This window comes from Microtus ochrogaster, chromosome 8, assembly GCF_000317375.1.
Source record: "Microtus ochrogaster isolate Prairie Vole_2 chromosome 8, MicOch1.0, whole genome shotgun sequence".
NCBI classification, from domain to species: domain Eukaryota; kingdom Metazoa; phylum Chordata; class Mammalia; order Rodentia; family Cricetidae; genus Microtus; species Microtus ochrogaster.
Window position 1 is genome coordinate 30,217,003 of NC_022015.1, and position 16,437 is coordinate 30,233,439.

At 44.3% G+C, this 16,437-nt stretch overlaps 1 protein-coding gene across 1 annotated transcript in view; it reads right to left on the minus strand.

The window, feature by feature from the left end:
• Nucleotides 1-6: 6 nt before the first annotated feature.
• The window catches only part of C8H10orf143 (chromosome 8 C10orf143 homolog), a 36,961-nt gene continuing 20,530 nt past the window's right edge, over nucleotides 7-16,437 (minus strand). The window contains exons 2-4 of the mRNA XM_026781517.1: nucleotides 8,563-8,724; nucleotides 8,392-8,454; nucleotides 7-190 (exon numbers count right to left, since the gene is read on the minus strand). Coding sequence (XP_026637318.1) covers nucleotides 161-190; nucleotides 8,392-8,454; nucleotides 8,563-8,724 — 255 coding nt within the window. The 3' untranslated portion in view covers nucleotides 7-160. The remainder of the gene's footprint in view (nucleotides 191-8,391; nucleotides 8,455-8,562; nucleotides 8,725-16,437) is intronic.

Here is a 16,437-nt window from a genome sequence, read left to right on the forward strand (position 1 = left end):
AAGGGATCTGCACTGGCCGTCAGGTGAACACCCAGGTCAGCTGGAAGGGATCTGCACTGGCCCTCAGGTGGACACCCAGGTCAGCTGGAAGGGATTTGCACTGGCTGTCGCATGGGGGTTCAAACCCAACTGGAATCTTCCTTCTTCCCGTTTGCATCTTCTAATGATTCACGGTATGGTTAAAATGGCCCTGCAATGGTGAGAGAAGATACTGTGAGTATCGATTCACCCTGTACTCATTAACAGGCTTCAGCTATGTAGTCACCAACACAGAGGACACCATTTATAATAACTGGGCTAAGATGGGTGGGATGGGACAAGCCTGCCAGCTCATGTAAAGCTATGACAGGCACACTGCCAGCATAGGCCACGTAATAACTCCCAGGCCAGTCTGGGTTTCAGAGTGAGACCCTGTCTCAAAAATAAGATAATAATAATTGCTATATCAATAGGAGAGGGGGAGAGAGGGAGAGAGAGACATACACACTAGGCTAGCTCTTGCGTGCTACCTCTCAAGCACTGGGAATGCAGGGTGGGACACCGGTCCTGGCTTGTTCTTGTCATTACTTCTAAGGCACAACTTACAGATGTATTAACATGTACTGCACTGTAATTAAGGTAAAATATTTCTAAAGCTGCCTAGTCATATAGAATATTCTTAACAAATGTTACATTCTTTATTACTTGGAGAAAAAGGATGAAATATTATTCAGTTACCCATAAAATAAAATTTTAAAATGCACTGTCAAAATACTGAATCGGGATTCAAAGCCACAGGAGTGTGGCTTGATCCTCATGTGGACATCTGGAAGTAGACCAGGATCACAATGGTCCCTAGCAGGGCCCCTCACACACCCTCCTGGAGCAGGCCTCTTTCCATATCCCCACAAAAGCAGATGGGAGAATGAGATGGTTGAGGATGACAGTGAGCAGGTGCCATACTGTTGTGCAGCAAGAGTTCCCATCAGCATCCAAGAGTCTCTGTCACACTTGGCTATGGGCACTGACACACAGTAGTGTGCTTTCTGGCCACAGGCTAAGGAGGGGTGGGCATCCCTGCCTGTAAGGTCCACACCAAGACACTAATGGGTTCCCCGAGGGGCTGAGGTCTCAGAATGTTGGGTGGTCAGGAAATGAGGGGATGACAATCCAGTCAAGGCTTCCCTCCATCCTCCAGAAAGCAAGTGCTGCCAACGGGAAAGACTCAGACATTGCTTGGAGAAGACTGGGAGATGGCCATGGACCCATTTTATACCAATGGCTCATGGCTCACCCGGGGCCATGAGAACAAAGTGCTATGAAAGTCAGGACTGCACATGTGTCTACCTTAGGATGCAGAAGACATCCCATGCAGTGAGAACAATGTTGAGGTCAGAATGTTCTAGAACCAGAAACAGGAGCCTAGTGTGCATGTGGCACACAGGCAAGACTGGATGATCTGTCTAGAAGGTCAAGTTTATTGAGGTCATGAGGACACTATAAATCATGATGGGGAAAGGTAGAGAGTTCAATCAAGAACACATAAAAGCATGCGTGAGGACATGTGAAAACATATGAGAACGTGACATAAAGAATATATACAAACATAACATGCAAAATTATAGAAGATCATATAAACAAAGACAAAAAACAAGGTCATTGAAGAATATAAGAACATACATCATCATAGAAGATAATCATAAGCATAAACAATAACATACAATATCATAGAAAAAACATCTAAAGAACATCATAGAATATACAGGATCATAAAAAACAAACAATAACAGCACAGAATATATGAGATCATAGAACATCATATATGATCATAAAAGAACATATAAGAACACACAAGAGCATCATATAAGCACATACAAGATCATAGATGAATATATCAAAACATACACAAACATGAAATCATATAACATGGAAGAATGTCATATTAAAAAACATATAAGATCATAGGAGAACATCTAAGATTATACAAACACATACAAGACCAAAAAAGAATATCCTATAAGAACATCCAGGATCATAGACGATCATATGAGAATAAACAAGATTATAGAACATACAGGCCGTGTTCCCACAGTCCTGTACACACTGAAGACAGGCTGCAGGCAGAATGCATAGACTTAGGGACCAAGACAGGTCATCAATGTGAGCACAGTGACCTGCAGTCTTCAGAACTGTCCGTTCAGACTTCCCTCACGCCATCCCTAATCCCCACTTAGGAACTCACTCCTGATTTCTTTTTCCCTCTTTTAAATATTGTTGTTTATTGAAACAGGGTTTCATATATATTATTCTGGCCTCCAACTCCACATGTAGCCAAGGCTGTCCTTAAACTCCTGGACCCTTCTGCCTCTAAACTCCAAGTGCTACAATTACAGGTAAGTGTCACCATGTCCAGTTTTGCCTCCTGAGTTTCCACATTTGTCCCAACTTGTCAGTGTCTTTCAGGTCACATGGCCTGATCTGCACAGGGACAGTCTAGGGTGGGGACGGGCTGAAGCCCTGAGATTCCGAGACTCACAAATAACATACACATAACACCAAGGGCATGTCTGATAAGGATGCTCTGCTCCCTGGGTCCTAGCTTTGGTGAAGTCAAGGGCTTTAAGCAGGGTTTGCTGTGTCTTGGCAGTGCGTCTTACCACAAAGAAACAGGGAGCCTGCTGCTGTGGACTGTTACTTTAACTACGTAAGGATGCGTTCTATTTCTTATGCTGCATTTGTTAAACTAGGTAAACATGTGTTGCTTTGCCTGCCTGAGGCCAGTGACTGGGCTAATGAAAACCTGAACGGCTAAAAGGCAGTAGAGAGAAAGGCAGGGATGACAGGCAAAAAGAGTAAGGAGGAGGAGGAATCCAGGTTCAAGAGAGGAGAGGGAGAGAATGTGGGCGAAGGGAAACATCTAGGGCCAGTCGGTCACCCGCAAGCCAGGCATGGAGGAAGAAGTGGAAGTGGAACACACAGACTGAAAGGTAAAAAGCCCCGAGGCAAAATGTAGATGAACAGAAACAGGTTAAGTTATAAGAGCTAGTGGGACAAGCACAAGATAAGGATGAGCATTCATAACCAATATTCAGGGCTGGAGAGATGGCTCAGAGGTTAAGAGCACTGCCTGCTCTTCCAAAGGTCCTGAGTTCAATTCCCAGCAACCACATGGTGGCTCACAACCATCTGTAATGAGGTCTGGTGCCCTCTTCTGGCCTGCAGGCATACACACAGACAGAATATTGTATACATCATAAATAAATAAATATTTAAAAAAAAATAACTAATATTCAGTGGTCATGTCATGATTTGGGAGCTGCCTGGTGGCCCAAAAGAAACCCTGCTACAGCCTATTTCTGTTGGTAAGACTTACATAGAGAATCTAAAGCAACAGTGAAAAATCAACCAAAATTCCAGTCTATTCTCACTTAGCAAGCAAGCAAGATCGTTTTGAAGGATATTTATTTTGTATGTGCACATATTGCAAGCCATGATGTGTATGTGGAAGTCTGAGGACAGCTTTGGGGAGCTGGTTCTCTCCACACATTTATGTGGGTCTTGAGATGAACTCAGGTCAGCAGAACTGACAGCTGGCTCCTTTACCTGTTGAACCATCTCAAGGGCCTCATGTTCTTATTTGCTTCTAGTATTGGGATAGAAATGGACCCGTGCCCAGGGGTTTCCAGCTGTACTCACAGCCGGACGCCTTCCTAGTGCTTCCTCGGGGACAGAATCTATCCATCAAGAAATTCTAGTTCCAACAAAACAACTTTCAAAACTGACTTAGGAATTAAGACATTCTTAGACAAGCAAACATAGAAAAATCCCCTGCAGGATGCCTATTGAAATACTGGCATCCACAAAGGATGATGACAGTAACCACCTGCACAATTAAGAACACGGATGGGGCTTCTTTTTCTAAATTACTCTTAGTGAATATGACTCCATGGTTTTGCATATTTGTCTACTCTGCCATCTTGCTTAGTAGTTTATCTGCAGGCTTTCTTGGATATTTTATGTAGACGGATTATGTATATAATCTGAAAACAACAACAATGCAAGTGTTTCTGGTTTTCCTTCCCAATTCTTCTACTCATTGTTTCTTTGTTCTTGTCTTACTATACGGGCTGCAAACTCTAGTCCACTGAGCAAGAACAGGCACAGCAAGAGTCCTTGTCTTCCTCCTCAACAATGGAAACAATTCCATGAAGTATAGTGTTCAGCTTCTAGCAGGAAAAACTCTGATTGTGGTTTGCTAAATAAGTTATCAGTTTGGTTTTGGTTATTTGATGTGTGTGTGTGTGTGTGTGTGTATGTAAGCCAGAGTCTTGCTATATTGTTCTGGCTGGCATGGATCCTCCTATGTGGCCAGGATCTCTAATTCACCACAATCCTCCTAGCTCAGCCTACCTAGCACAATGGAGTAAAGGAATGAGCTTTCATATACAGCTCTGAAATTACTATAAACAGGACCTGGATCTAATAGGGGAATGTAATGAGCACTTTTTTTTTTCATTTTTCGAATGTTAAATCATCCGAGTGTCCGTTCACACCGGGCATCGTGAATCAAAGACACAACAACAAAACTACCTGGAATGGTAGCTTTCTGATAACTTCCTTGGTTTTTGCCACTGTTCTAGCCTGTGTGTTCCCTTCCAGAATCAACGCTGGTGACCAAGTATCAGCAGCCACTCGCTCAGAAGCTGCAGGCTCCTGAACTCAGCAAAGTCGTCACTGTAGGGGAGCAGTGTTCAGGCTCTAAATATCTGGGCTGAAAAGGCTAGGACATTTTCTGCACACACTATCAGCATCCACACATGGACCAAATGAGAAGGTTTTGCCATCTTTCCTCTGAGTCTCACTCCCGGGGAGAAGACTTCACCATTTTCTCTATGGCTCTAAGGCTCTAGGATCCTTGACATTCCCATGCCCATGGCAATAACACATTCACTCAGGGCTCCCTTAGAACTGAGGGTTGATGAGAGGGCTTCCTCTGCTCCCCACATTTCATGGACCTTGCTTATAATCTCCCACCCTTCCTGGACCTGCCTTATAACCCACATCCTTCATGATCTACATTATAATCCCCAACCCCTCACAGATCCTCTTCTCTTTATTCTGCAGCTCCTGCAGCCTCATTATGGCTCACTAAACAAAGAGCATTCCCATGGACAAGCTGACTACAGAGAAGTCAGCTGTTCATCGGCAGGCCGGCATGAGGTCATTTGTGGAACGAAAGGGAATCTGCTGCTAACGGTCCTCAACCATTCTGTCTGGGTGTGCAAGACAGGGCAGTGCGGAGCAGGGAAGGCAGGAGCCTGACAACTGTGGGACAGGCACCTGTGCACCACAGAAGCACACTATTCCCACACTCATTCCAGTCTCTGAGAATAGCTGAGAAGAGGCTGAGAGAGGATGGTCTGGAGCAATAAATATATATATGACACAAGGTGAACTGTGACGATTATAATAGGGAAATTGTCAGCAACTGTTCAGGTCTATAATCCTAGCACTCAGAGGCTGAGGTCAGTCCAGGCTACCAGATAAGGTCAAGGCCAGCTCATGCTATATAATAAGACTATGGCAAGGGGACAAAAGAGAGAACCCATGCCAGCATTACTGAGCTGGAAAGCACTGTAAGAATGAACTAGAATGGGTCAGATGGAAGGACTGAAGCGCAAACGTACAGAGTGAGACTGAGGAAAGGTCCACGCATTCATGAGAAACAACCCAGTGACTAAAACATGACAGAAGACTGGGAGACGGCCTCACAGATAAAGCACTAGCATGTATGCATGAGGACTTCAGTTCCAATCCCCAAAATCCATGGAAAAGATGAGCAGTCATGGTAGCCCACTGGTTATCCTTGTACTTGGGAGGCAGAGATAGGGGATCCCCGGGCCAAGATGGATAGCTAGACTAGCCAGAATTAGTGAGCTACAGTTTCAGGGGGAGACCTTGCCTCACTAAATAAGTGGAAAATTATCAAGGAAAACACTCAGTGTCAAGTTTGGGCTTACTACACACACACACACACACACACACACACACACACACACACACACACACACACACACACGCGCATGCATGTGCCATACTCATGCAAGCACACAACACATATGTATAAATACATACACATGCAAATAAACCAAAGTCAGTTGAAGGGCAAGGAACTCATGCTCCACAGAGACAGCTCTGCCTAGGATTCAGAGCAGGAAGCATCAGTGAGATCAGCAGACTACAGACAGAAACATACAAGAGGCTCAGTTCACACAGCAGCTGTGGGGAAAAGCCACCAGGCAAGCTGAGAGGCACACCCGGATGGGGCTGCTGTTAGGGATACCACGAGAACCACACTGACATAGACTCTGCAGCCCTCAGAGGCAGGGGAGTCATCGGAGTCAGGCTGGGAGCGTGAGCTGGCAGGAAAGCCCTCCCGTGCATGTGGGCAAGCGGCTCTGAAGAAGCCTGGGTGTAATAAAGTCCTCTGAAGTTTGCAGTCGCTGCCCGTCAGTGATTTGCTGCTAAGTAGTGTTCCCTGGGATCCTGCATCTCTAAAAACACTATTTGCTTTTTATTTAACACTGAACCTTTTGATGTTTTAGAATATAAAAATAGTAAGTGTCTTATTATTTTAAAAGCTTAGGAGAGAAACTAGCCGTATTATTAGGAAAAGAAGATATACGCAGCATAGTCTGTTCAAATATCAAGAGGTGTGACTTTTCAAATTCACATTTCAATCTTTATTTACATAAGACTTTTAGAAATAGTGGGTGTAAATATTAAACCGCCCAAGCCTGGGTAAAATTTTATTGAGAATAACTACAAATAAAGGGAAACTGATTTTTTAAAGTCAGTTTCTGAAATTTAGATGAAAAGAATATTGAGCATTAACCAAAAAAATGATATTTACATATCAATGTAGGTTTTCTGCTCATAGATTCATTTCCTATGAAACTAAAGGAGGCAAGCTTGGGGAATTACAAAGGAAGGGAAAACCCTAAGCAAACAGGTACTGTTGTTCAAACAGAATATTAGCCAAAATGATCCAATCAGGCGCTTGAGCTAATTCTTTTTTTTTTCTCTCCCTTTAAGCCATTCATGCCAGAACACAACCTCTCAAAGTGTAAGGAATTCACACTACTTCCAAATCTGCCTCCGACAGACAGGAGGAGTTGAAAGCTACATCCCAAGGATATGGGGTTGGGGCACGAAAGAACAAGTCAGTCACCACCAGAGAGGTTATCTGACTACAATGGGGCCACAATTCTCAAAAAGTATGACTTAGCTATATCCTCGGGTATTTCTGGCAGTCATGGGAATCAACCTAAATAAACTGAACTCAGATGAAGGCATTTTGAATGTGAGCACTGTTCAGAAATACAGCACACATCCGACAGTAACGCTTTGCACACTCCCCTGGAGGAGGCATGACACTGACGTTGGCTTTTGTATGGGTCTGATGACTTCAGCTGCTCAGGTTGGAGCGGATGGCAGCTGCCAGAGCATCAGGTCTGTCTAAGACAGTCAGTGCCTGCCACTGCAGAACCCAGCAGCCAGTCCTGTGTCAGCTGAAGATGTGTGTAAGTTACGGACTCAATCTTTTGCTCATCGGGAACAGCAATTCACTTCTCTGAAGATCTTTGGGGGGCAATCTCCTACACTCAGACTGAGGCACACGCTCATCCGCCTGGTTTCTATGTGGAATTTAAATACAGGTCTATTTTATTACAATATTGAGAGTTCAAATTTAAAATAAAAGACCCAAGAATTATAGAGGTTATCAAAAACATATTAACTTGTTCTTAGAGTAAGTTCAAAATTAATAACAAAGGCATTATTATGCTAATATATGCTTTATGATATTCCGCCTTACAGCGGAGGCTGAAAATTGGCTGGCGGTCTTAGGCCTCCCTTTATTTTGAACTGATGGTGTGAGCACTATGTTTCCTTTAGAAAGCTACAATTTATGTAAAGTTTATGGAAACACACTAGAAAAGTTTAAACACATGAGGAAAACCCAACGCTGACTCCTGTTGAGATAATTTAAATAAGGCCATGCTTCTTCCCTAAGACGACCTTCAAGGTCTGTCCTTTACACAAGTAGAGGGTCAACTTCTTTTCCTCGTGGCCACATCTACTCACAGCACCTCCACACATACGCATGCGCGGACACACAAACACTGCTTCTTAGTGGGGGTTTTACATTTCTTTGTGATTTCTAGTTCTAAATTTGAAGCTGGAACTTTTTTATTTCAGCAGAATGCTAAAAAAAAAAAAAAGGTCAAATCAGCCTTCAGTTTTATTCACGTATCTCATTCCTTATATATATGATTGCAGACTTTATTAACTGTTCTACAGGTCTGATGTTGAAGAACGCTATCATTTCTGTCTCAGTGAGATCACACTTACAGACTCTCCCGCAATGCATCTCAGGCAAGGCTGGGCTGAGCTCCTTCCGCCGTTCTGCAGACTCTATTAAATGAACCACAGACATATGTGCATCAGCACAGGGAAACCACGGTTTTATTAAACGAATTCTATGGGCTCGCAGTGGGTTTGGTGGCAAGAGGAAGCACATACCACTGAGCTCGGCCTCTCCTGGCCACACTCTGGTCGCGGTGCAGGCGGGCCTCGTGGCCGTGGCTCCTGGTCGTCTGTGCTCCGGGACAGCAGGGCACAGGTGCTTACCATGTGGCTGCTGTACTCATGGCCACCAGCTTCTGACCTCCTGCATGCACGTTTCTGAAACACAAAATTTCACTTCAGATGACAACATACAACACTCTGCCTGAATTTATTTTCAGGAAACTTCGGCTCCCAACATAGACCCCTGTGGAGCGGGAAAGTCTTATAGAACGCGTGGGGATGACTTTCAGAACTAACAGCCATCACTTACCTTAACCTTGTTAGTTCAAGAGCTGCCTGTAGTCACCCGGCTTGATAGATTTAAAATAGTCATTTTAAACAATTTTGGCTGAAATTCCTGTAATAAACTATTGTGGCTGGTTTATTGAAAATGTACCAAACCTATAAATTCTGTTCAAGGAACTACTTATATGCTTCAACACATCTTCCTTAGCATCGAGTTGCATTCTTTCTTAACACAGTATGCATGGCTCACTTGTGAATAATTCTCTTACTGGCATGGAAGAACAAATTACTTTTATTGATCTCAGAGTCTGCACACACAGCTCGTAACCAGGTAATGGGGGAAAGTTAACATTTGGCTTCTACATCCACATGAGCTAAAAAAGGTTAATTATGAAGATAGTCCTTCAATATTTCAGAAAAAAGTAATGTCCTAATGCTCCAAGGTACATTCCTAGAGCCACCCTATCCTGGACAAGAGTCAAGAAGAATTCTGTAAATACTCACCAATCTACCCTCAGCCCAGGGCCAGCATGTCCCTCTGGTGGCCATCCAGATGGGCCTGCTTCTGGACACCTGCCAAGCCAGGAAACATTTGCTGCATGGCTCCAACTGCATGGCTCCAGCTGCATGGCTCCAGCTGCATGGCTCTAGCTGCATGGCTCTAATTACATGGCTCCAGCTGCATGGCTCCAGCTACATGGCTCCAACTGCATGGCTCTAACTGCATGACTCCAGCTACATGGCTCTAATTGCATGGCTCCAGCTGCATCTAAACTCAATTGTAAATCACCGTCCTTGCCAAGTCAGAGTTTCCCCACCTGTGTTTGTTATCTAGGGTGTCATTTACTTAATAATTGCTAATTTGCCCTTAAAATTTATTTATTCATTGAAAGTTTCAAATATATAGTGTGTTTTAATCATCACCATCTGTATCAATTATTTTTTTATTTCTGTGATAAAACACCACGGACCAAAGCAACTCACAGAAGACTTTATTTGGGGCCTGGCAGTGGTGGCACATGCCTTTAATCCCAGCACTTGGGGGGGCCAGAGGAAGGTGGATCACTGTGACTTCAAGGTCAGCCTGGTCTACAAGAGCTAGTTCCATGACAGGTTCCAAAGCTACAGAGAAACCCTGTCTCAAAAAAACCAAAAAACAACAGAAAACTTTATTTGGGCTTACAATTCCAGAGGGGGAGAGGCCAAAAGGATGGCGGTAAGAGCCAGAAACTTAGAGTACACATTTTTTTTCAAGACAGGGTGGGGTCTAATGTCAAACTCAAAGAGATCCACCTGCTTCTGCCTCCTAAGTGCTAGAATTAAAGACATGCACCATCATAACCAGATTCCACATTGTTTACCACAAGCATAAACCTTAACATGATGTGTCTTTAAATTCTCAAAGCCTGTCCCCAGAGATACCACCTACAGCAAGGCCATTCTTTCCAATCCTTCCCAAGGAGTTCTACCAGCTGAGGACCAGGTATTCAAACTTAGGAGCCTCCAGGGAGCACTTCCCATTCTAACTACCACATTCCTCTTCTTGGCCCCCATAAGCCTGTGGTCATACTATAATACAAAACGCATTTAGTGCAACTTCAAACGTTCCCATAGGCTTTCAGTCTCAACCCTGTTTAAAAGTCCAATGTCTCTTCCGAGACTAAAGACAAGCTCCTAACTGTAACCCCCTGTAAAATTAAAAAGCAAATGAGATACTTCCAGCGTACAGGGGCACAGAATAGACATTACCATTCCAAAAGCGGGGGGGAATATGGGCCTAGTCAAAAGCAAGACAGAAACCCAGCAGGGCAATCTCCAAACGCTCTAGTTACATGCCTGGTGTTAAAGGGCTTTGATAGCGCGACCCCTCCAGCTTTGCTGTCTGGAGCACCAGCTCTCATCCTCCCACCGCTTCTTCCACCAAAACCCTTCTTTCCATGAAATCTCCTGCCAGTTTCCAGGTCTTTGAGGGTATATGTGTGCACATTTTCATGTGATTTACTTAGGGTTGTTTGCATGCGCATGGGTAGGAAGTTATTTACTGGTGCACAGACACATAGACAGTGGTACACCACTGGCAAAAATGACACCTCGCCCCCAACTCCTACAGCCACCATTACCTGCCAATAGTCCCATCAGAGAGTCGGGTTTGTTGAAACCTAGTGGGTTTATTCAAAGAGGAGACATTTCTCCATGGGTACCTGGGATTAAGAACTAGATTTACCACGGGCATTTCCAGAAACTAACCTAGTCCAGAAAACCCTCATAAGTGTGCCTGAAGGTTTGTCTGATTCCACATCCTGTCAAATTGACAATCAACACTAACCATCAAGTACCAAGGCAAAAAGTCAAAACAGGAAGAGACATGGCCTCTCCCATCATATTAAGGAAATCCCACTATGACCAGGACAACGTCTGCAGAAAAGAAAGACAGGCTCAACACCAGGAAATCCGTGAGCACCATTCGTGTCAGTTTTCACAAGGAAACAGTAACACGATTATCTCCAGAGAGACTCAAACTAGTTTGAAATGTAAACATCATTCAGGACAAATCAAAAACAAAGAACACTAAACTAGAATAGGAAGCAAATGTGTTGCGTTTTTTTTTTTTTTCGTGTTAATCTTCATTTTATTGATGTGCCTGTGTGAGTTCTGGTGCACCTCACGCTTGCAGCTGCCCAGAGACCCCTGACGGTGGCAGCACAGGCAGCCGGGAGCTGCTGAGAGGAAGGGTAGAGGCATGCACCACCACACCTGCTGGCTCAGAGAACTTAACATGCTTTTTTGTAGTGGGAGAAGGATGTTTGTTTTTTTTTAAATAAAGTCTTGCGTGGCTAGCCTTGAACTTGCTATGTAGCCAAGGATGACTTTGAACTGATTTTCCTGCCTCTGCCCCAGCAGTGCTGAGGATACAGATAAGTGCCCCATGCCAGCTCAGAACACTCTTCAGGGCACAAACTACAGAAGAACTAATTCTAAAGGTCTCCTGTTCTTAGATAAGATGATTTGAGACTACAAAGACGAGAGTTCTCCCTAAGTTAATTTGAAAATTCTACTTAATCCCAGCAAAAATACTAACAAGCTATTAATATTTCATGAGTAACATGAATAGCTACTAAAGAGCACATGGGGGAAAAAAAGGTCAGAAGCACACTGGGAAGGAAAACACTCTGGACACTAAAGCACACCATGACTGTATAATGACAGTGGGTGGGGACTTGTGCAAAAACTGGCAAGTAAACAATGACAGCCTTGGTAAGAAATTACCAACAGTGCAAGAGGGGCACTACTGTCTTGAGGATAGCCAACAGCTGTTTAATTAGACTATGGCCACTCAATAGGAGAAGATTCATTTTTGGTACTGTAAACCTAGCCAGCTGCTTGGCTAAAGAGGGTATTTAAGAGGATTTTAAATGGCCTAGCATAACCTCTGGGCATGTTTCTGGATTTGAAATGTCCCAAATGATGAAAATGTTTTACAAGTAAACATAATTCTCTCAATATAAAAACTCTTCTTGAATCACATAGTTGCATACCACACAGCACAGGAAACAAACGTAGGCTGACCAGTAAAAAACAAGGACTTCTTGAATTTTGCATACAAATGGATGGAAATAGAAAACACTGTCCTGAGTGAGGTAAGCCAGACCCAAAAAGAGAACATGGGATGTACTCACTCATATTTGGTTTCTAGCCATAAACAAAGGACATTGCGCCTATAATTAGTGATCCTAGAGAAGCTAAATAAGGAGAACCCAAAGAAAAACATATAGGCATCCTCCTGAATATTAACCTTCATCAGGCGATGAAAGGAGACAGACAGAGACCCACTTTGGAGCACCGGACAGAAATCTCAAGTTCCAAATCAGGAGCAGATGGAGAGAGAGTACGAGCATGGAACTCAGGACCGCGAGGGGTGCACCCACACACTGAGACAATGGGGATGTTCTATCGGGAACTCACCAAGGCCAGCTGGCCTGGGTCTGAAAAAGCCTGGGATAAAACCGGACTTGCTGAACATAGCAGACAATGAGGACTACTGAGAACTCAAGAACAATGGCAATGGGTTTTTGATCCTACTGCACGTACTGGCTTTGTGGGAGCCTAGGCAGTTTGGATACTCACCTTACTAGACCTGGATGGAGGTGGGTGGTCCTTGGACTTCCCACAGGTCAGGGAACCCTGATAGCTCTTTGGGCTGACGAGGGAGGGGGACTTCAGTGGGGGAGGGGGAGGGAAATGGGAGGCGGTGGCGGGGAAGAGACAGAAATCTTTTTTTTTTTCTTTCGAGACAGGGTTTCTCTGTGGCTTTGGAGCCTGTCCTGGAACTAGCTCTGTAGACCAGGCTGGTCTCGAACTCCCAGAGATCCGCCTGCCTCTGCCTCCCGAGTGCTGGGATTAAAGGCATGCGCCACCATCGCCCGGCCCGAGACAGAAATCTTTAATGAATAAATGAGAAAAAAAAAAACCATAGGCTGACTTATTACGTGAATCTGTTTCCAGTCTGTGTCCCGAGTGGACCCTCAGCCTAGAAGGGCTGGCCTTTCTAAACTTATCCCCTAAAGGACAGCTGTGGAATCCCCACCACTTCATTAAACTGATTGGTGATGGCCCAGAGTTGCCTTTCAACCACGAGTCCACATTGACCTGTCCAGCAGGACACAGTAGACCCACAGTGATGTACGTGGCCCCGCCCCATGGCTCTCCAGCCCTTCTAGCATGCAACCCTTTGCCAAGACACTGGGAAAGCAACTAATTCTCACTTTCTGCAAACGTGGAGAACAAAGCAATGTTTATCTCTCCTTAAATTCTAATCTATGTATCAGAAAGTCCTTTCAGTTGTGGTTCTCAAACGTTTTCCCTGGTGGTGGTGGTGGTGGGGATTCTCTTTATCTGCCTCTGTTTTCACTGATGCCCCCAAAAAGAATAAATAAATCCAGCAACTATAGGTACATTAAAAAAAAAAAAAAGGGCAAATAGACCAATTCCACAGAGTTCAAAGTCCAGAAAACTCTCCAAATTATATGGAAAGTTGTCACCCAAATCACTGGGTTATAAATGGACTCTTCAAAGATTCATTTATTTTATGCATATGAGTGGTTTTTTTTTCTGCATGTATGTGCACCATTTGTGTCCCTAGTGCCTGGAGAGTTCAAAAAGGGCTTCAAATCCCCTGAAACTAGAGTGAAGACGGGTGACAGGAACTGAATCTGGGTCCTCTGCAAGAACAAGGGCCTTAACCACTGAGCCAGCTGTCAAGCCACCGCCTTCATCTTAAAGACAAGATTTTGCTATGCATCCTCTGCCAGCCTAAACTCAGAGCAATCCTCCTGCTTTAGCCTCTAAGTGACGGGCTATAGATAAATGCCAGCACACCTGATCATAATGTAAGTTATCTGGATAATTGGGTAGTAATTGGAAAAAGAAAAAACACTACCAAAACCTTTATCTCCTTCTTTCTCTCTCTGTCTCTGTCTGTCTGTCTGTCTGTCTCTCTCTCTCTCTCTCTTTCTCTCTCTCTTGGTTTTGGTTTTTTAAGACAGGATCTCACTATGTACATCTTGCTGATCTGGAATTCACCATATAGATTAGGCTGGCCTCCAACTCACTTAGACCTACCAGCCTCTGCTTCCCAAGTGATGGAATTAAAAGGTGTGTAACTACTACACCTGGCTTTGATGTCATATTTAAAAATAAACTAATGGGGCTAGAGAGGTTATTGGCTAAGAGCACTGGGTGCTCTTCCAGAGGAGCCAAGTTCAATTTCTAGCACCCACAAGGCAGTTCACCACCATCTGCAGCTTCAGGGGATCCTACACCCTCTTCTGATCTCTGTATCAGATAGCACAGGGTGTACCTACATACATACATAAGACAGACAGGCTAGGAAAATAGCAAACATAAAAAAACACCCGAGTGACTAGCTCCATAACCACAGTAAAGGGAAATATTTTCTAACTGAAACTCAAACCAGAAGGCAAAAAAAGCAACACTGCTGCATCTGACTACATATAAACAAGAAGATCTTTAGAACAAAGCAAAACAAGCCTACAGTTAGGTCACAAAGCCCTGTCAGCTCAACAGTAGGAGGCCGAGGCAGGAGGATCAACTGGAGTTCAACTCAGAGTACAGCCTGTGCTACAGAGTAAGACTGTGTCTCAAGGAGAGAGAGCAGGAGCAAGGAACTCAGGACTCCGAGGGGTGCACCTACACACTAAGACAATGGGGATGTTCTATCGGGAACTCACCAAGGCCAGCTGGCCTGGATCTGAAAAAGCCTGGGATAAAACCGGACTCGCTGAACATAGTGGACAATGAGGACTACTGAGAACTCAAGAACAATGGCAATGGGTTTCTGATCCTACTGCACATACTGGCTTTGTAAGAACCTAGGCAGTTTGGATGCTCAACTTACTAGACCTGGATGGAGGTGGGGGGTCCTTGGACTTCCCACAGGGCAGGGAACCCTGATTGCTCTTCGGGCTGAGGAGGGAGGGGGACTTGATTGGGGGAGGGGGAGGGAAATGGGGGGCAGTGGCAGGGAAGAGACGGAAATCTTTAATAAATAAATAAATAAAATAAAAAAAATAAAACACCTGGAGGTCAAAAAAAAAGGGAAAAAAAAACTTAAAACAAGGGATGGGGAGATGGCTCAGCAGTTTAGACCACTGTCTGCTCTTCCAGAGGACCTGGGCTTCAGTTCCAGTGGATCCAATGCTCTCTTCTGACCTCTACAGGCACCACAGAGACATGGAGGCAAACCACCCATACACAAAATAAAAATTAATAGCTCTGAAGGAAAAAAAGACTAAAGGAAGTCTTTCCAAGAAGTTAAAGATACCTGAAAAAAAAAAGAAGAAAATATCTGGAGCATGTGCTATGAAGGCTCATGACCCTCATATGGGAAACTTGCAAAAGCTAAGGAACAAGCTGCGCATGCATAGTGCTGTACACCTGCAATCCCAGCTGCTGGGAGGGAGAGGCAGGAGGGTCAGGAGTCAAGGCCGGTTTAGCCTGCATTAGAGGAGGCATATTGCAAAAATCCAAAAGCCATGAGAAAGCAAAAATTAGTGGCACCACCTCCATGAACAAAAGACAGATGCTGCTGAGAAGCCATTACACAGCAGTTGTGACAGAGTGCTCCGTTAAATACACCCATTTCGGAGACTTCTTTGTCAAGCTTATTAGATGACAAAATGCCTGGAGCATTAGTGGGCATGTCTTTGGAGGTGTCTGTGATGGTATTCCCAGAGAGGATTAGCTGAGGGGGTGGTACCATTCTAAGAGCTGGGATCCTGGACTGAAGAAAAAGGAAAAAGGGAAAAGTGGGCTGAGCACCAGGGTTCACCCCTACCTCCTGTGAACACAGCAATAAGAACAGTGACTAATACATTTGTATTTAGAAAAATGCAAATGAAGTGAATATCAAGAAATCATCTGTCATTCATCAGCCTGAAACAACTTTTCAAATGTGACATGGCCCTATAGACAACAAGCATCTCCTATGACACTGGAAGGAAGAGGTGAGAAAATATGGTGAAGCCATGGGAACCCAGAAATTCTACCTCTAACCCCCCCCCCCCC